This window comes from Octodon degus, unplaced genomic scaffold, assembly GCF_000260255.1.
Source record: "Octodon degus isolate 3935 unplaced genomic scaffold, OctDeg1.0 scaffold00060, whole genome shotgun sequence".
NCBI classification, from domain to species: Eukaryota; Metazoa; Chordata; class Mammalia; order Rodentia; family Octodontidae; genus Octodon; species Octodon degus.
This window is the reverse complement of record NW_004524636.1, coordinates 4,326,312-4,330,756: the sequence shown is the minus strand read 5'-3', so window position 1 is coordinate 4,330,756 and position 4,445 is coordinate 4,326,312. Positions and strand designations below refer to the sequence as shown.

Here is a 4,445-nt window from a genome sequence, read left to right as displayed (position 1 = left end):
GGCCGCCGCTGCCTCCATGCCGCCCGGACGGCCCGGCACGCTCCGCCTTTACAGGTGGCCGGGCCGCCAAGGAAGGTCGCCTTCGCGACGCTTTTGCGACGCCGGCTGCGGCTCCCGGCGCCCCCGGGCGGCCGCGCGAGGCTCTGCTCCGAGGGCCTGCGGCCGCGAGCGCGATCCGGAGGACCTCAAGGGCCAGGGATCGCCAGGCCTGGCCAGTTGCCAGCACCCCGCCTTTCACCAGGTGTGCTTCGGGCTCTGGGCCAGGTTTAAAAAGTCAGCCAAATATTTGGCACAGAAGTGAAACTGTACATGTTAAAAATCATGGAAAATGTCAGTAGGGACACGAATTGTCTGTCTGATGAGTGCCTACTCTGCAGGCATAGCGCATCCTACAGCATCATCCTAGGCAATCTGCCCACAATTTTAGGCTCCTGTTACCTTTAGGATTGGGTAAGGAAATAAGTTTAGAGAGTAAGAAACGTGCTTATTCTCAATAGACACAAATCCATCATCGTTACTATACATTCAGTATTACTACATTATATTGATTAACGTTACAACTCTTGTATCAAACTGGAAAATATTTCTAGAATCATTTATTTGGTACAGGGTCTCGCTATGCAGCTCAGAGTCACAGTGATCCTGTCTCAGCCTCCCATCGCTGGGGTTACAGACGTGTGCCATCATGCCTGACTCTGGTGGCCCACAGTGTGCTTCCTGGGTTCCAGGGTCGGCGCAGCATGCGGTACCAGTGACCCAGCCTGGTCCCTGCGCTTACCTAAGCAGGGGCTTAGTCCGCTATCTCCCCGGCCCAGGGACTGTCTTGAGTTTCTTATGCACATACGGAAATACTCATATTGAAAGAAAAACTAAAAACAAAATTTACTAACAATGTAAACTGGTCATTGAAATCATTGAAATCAGTCACTGAAATCAGCCATCTCTAATTCTCAGGCAGACACTGATTTTGGATAATCCTGGCAAGGGGGCAGAGGCAGACGGAATGAGAGGGAGCATAGGCCAGAGCCTTTATCCCCAGAGTGGCAGGAGGCTGGCAGGTGAGGAGACCTTTCCTTCAGCAGGAAGTGAAACCTAAATGTTGGGGCCTGTGGGGTGGCGGTAGTGGTGCTGTCATGGTCTTTGCATGCTCAGAAAAGCTGTATTCTGAAGTAAACAAAGGTGGCTGTTGGTCCTATGATCAGCAAAGCAGACAAATGCATGATCTAAGAAGACATACAACAATTCCTTCTAATTAGGCTTTCCCCCAAAAACATTATATAGTAGACTTAATCTTCGAACTTTTATTTATTTTTTCTGTATTTAGGGCAGGGTCTACAGGGTCTCACTACGTAGATGGGACTCATAGTGATTCTGTCTTCAGCCTCCCAAGCGCTGGGATTACAGGCTTGCACCACCACGCCCAGTCTCAGTCACTATCTCAGAGCACCCAGTGGGTGGGGCTGGCACTTTGGAATCCGGGGATCGAACCCTGGCCGCAGAGCTCTGCCTAAGCAGGTACTTTAGTCTGCTGAGCTATCAGGCCAGCCGAACTTTTAGATAAAGGTCTACATGATCCATATTTACTCTTTGCCTCTTTCACGTCTACAACTGCCACTTGGCTGATATTATCTAAATAGTGATCTGCAAAATATGCCAACTTTAATACATTCATCAGCTTTACTTATTTTTTTTTAGCTTTAAATACTTTTAACCCCTAGCATTTAAAAAATAAAGATATAATATTTATATTATCATCTACTTTTAAAATTAGGTTTTAGGGCCAGAGAGATAGCTTAGTGACTTAAGTGCCTGCCTGGCACAAGGTCCTGAGTTCAATCCCTAGTACCAAAAATAAAATAAAATTAGGTTTTAATATATACATTCTGTTCTGTAGTAGTAAATACTGCACTGAGTTTTGGCTATTACATATTCAATAAAAGGCCAATATTGTATTTTGATTAACTATTCAGTACACTCGATTACCAGTTTCCCATTATACATTTTCTAAAAATGGCTCCTACTGACTGAGCTCTTACATGATAGCGCTGGCTCCATCCATATGTGACTGGCTGGGAGCCCAGTTCATTTGAATCCTTTCCCAAAACATGGGCCCTCCTGTCTTGATAGGTTCTGCCTTCTTGAAAAAAAACTGGAAAAACTCACATCCCAGCAAAAGGGGCACAGCCTCTTTCAGAAGTTTCTGGACCAGACTTCTCACTTGAACTGGGCCCTTCAAGAGGCCCACGCAGTCCTGCTGGTACCTCTGCGTGGGCGGGGAATATGCAGGGCTCTCTGAGGTGGCAGTGGTTCCTGGAACAGAAGTGGCAGCCACGGTGGTGCCAACAGGAGCACTTTCCTCTGGGGCCTGTGTGGCAGGAGGGCGTTCCAGCTGCCACTGCACCCCCTAGAAGCGCCCCTAGCGCCTAGTACAGCCGCTCCTGGAATCGTGTCCCCCACCACTTTCTTACATTCCTGCCAGCTAACCACAGCTCCTCCAGAACTCTTCCCACTAAGTCAGCTGCTGTTGTTTGCAAACGGTAGACTGGGGCCAAATTAGACACACTGCCTATAATGCTTATTTGGTTAAAACAATACAAATATTGTATACTCTTTGATGAAAATTTCAGGAAATTTAAATTTTCGTGTTGAAAACTTTTACTGGAACATAGAAATACTAGTTTACATGTTATTACCTTTTTTTTTTGTAAGTTATTACTGGTGAACATTTGATATGCAGAACTATAAAATATATAAACAAGAATCAAAAATATAACTATACATAATTTATATCATTTAGATAAAATAATTACATTACTTTCAGCTTTTGGGAGAAGTTATAAAACATGAACAATATAAGATTCTTTAATTTTTAAATTGGTTGACCAAATCCAATACTTCTTCCTATTTCAGTACTTTTGAAACAACATTTTCAAGGAACTTTTTTTTGGCACAGTGTTCACTTTTGAGATGGCAATAAATCCAGAAGGTCCCATGTGATAAAGTCCTTTTACATAGTTTGAAGCTGGTAAACATTCGGGCCTTTTTTTAAGAGGTATCCCTGGTCATTTAGTGAACCAATGAAGTTTTCAAAATCAACAACCTACGAGAAAATATCAAAAGAGTTAGCTCAGTAACCGAGATGCCAAAATAAGACCTAATGCTACTCAAACAGAAATACACAACTGCCAACTGTTTTAGGCAAGTGTATTTGTACTTCTTACAGAGCAAACTGCCAGAATTTGAGCTGTGGACTTTATAATGCCCAAATAAAAATGTCAGCATCCAGAGAATTTCATATTTGTTTCAGCTCAATTTAAAAACAAAAAACGGGAACCAGAGAGATAGCTTGGTGGTTTAATTGCTTGCCTGGCAAGTGCAAGACCCAGGTTCGATCCCTCATACCGCATGCCGTGCCCACCCCGTTGCTGAGCCAGCCACTGAAACCAGTAGTGGTGGTGCACATCTGTAATCCCAGAGCTGCGGAGGCTGAGACAGGAGGATCACTACAAGTCTGAGCTGCATAGTGAGATCCTGTACCAAATGAATAAATAAGTAAATAAATTCAAAAAAAAATTTTAAAAACCAAAAACAAAAATGACACTAGCTTTGGAAACTGATTGAGTTTTCCATATACATACTGTTTTACAGGTTTAGGGTACTATTGGATCAATTTTTGCTAGAACCCTGAAGTAGGAAGAACAGCTGTAATCATGTCTATTAAATAGACAAAGAAACCAAGGCTTATTGATGCTAGCATGAGTCATCTCCAGGACTGTCAGGAAAACATGGAGGCTGAGTCTTGCCACAGTACTTCCTTCTAGCTGTGGAGATACTGAAGTCTTTGAGAGGAATTAGGCAGGAATCCAGCTTTTGTTCCAGTACACATTTATAAAGATTACCACCCTCAGGGTTTCACTATGCAATTCAAGTTAGCCTTGAACTCTGCAGCTCAGGCTGAACTAGAACTTCTAGCAATCCCCTTGCTTAAGCCTCCTGAGTGTTAGGATTACAGATGTGCACCACCATGCCTGGCCACATTTATAAAGATTCTTGAAGTTGCTACCAAAACAAGATATATTAAGTATTTAAGCTACCATACCTGAATGTTTACTTCTTTTGCAATCTGCCGAAGTTGACGAAATTGAAATAAATTATTGTAAGTTCTTTCAGCAATATTGTTGAGAGCAGAAATAAATCTTTTGGCTGATGACCTGTTGCTCATCCCAGAGCCATGCTGGGATCGCTCAAAATCTAAGTTCCCAAATTCATCAGAGTACGTTCCCAGCATGCTAATTAAAGAGAGGAGAAATACACATTACCCCATGGATATGTTTGTCCTGCGCTTCTAGGTTATGAGAAGAAAAGCCTGGAAGTTGCTGTGACACTCACTGGCAAAATATGCAAACATGATTTTATTTTATTTATTTTATTATTATTTTTTTTAA

At 43.0% G+C, this 4,445-nt stretch overlaps 1 protein-coding gene across 3 annotated transcripts in view; it reads right to left on the bottom strand.

Annotated features, from left to right (window-relative positions):
• Positions 1 to 1,849: 1,849 nt before the first annotated feature.
• Mcm8 (minichromosome maintenance 8 homologous recombination repair factor) overlaps positions 1,850 to 4,445 on the bottom strand; it is a 45,420-nt gene continuing 42,824 nt past the window's right edge. For 2 of the 3 annotated variants that reach the window (XM_004634282.2, XM_023718595.1), the window contains exons 18-19: positions 4,100 to 4,289; positions 1,852 to 3,100 (exon numbers count right to left, since the gene is read on the bottom strand). In XM_004634282.2, the coding sequence (XP_004634339.1) occupies positions 3,008 to 3,100; positions 4,100 to 4,289 (283 nt within the window). In that variant the 3' untranslated portion in view covers positions 1,852 to 3,007. Of the gene's footprint in view, positions 3,101 to 4,099; positions 4,290 to 4,445 lie in introns of all 3 variants that reach the window. The other variant, XM_023718596.1, reaches the window with a different exon arrangement.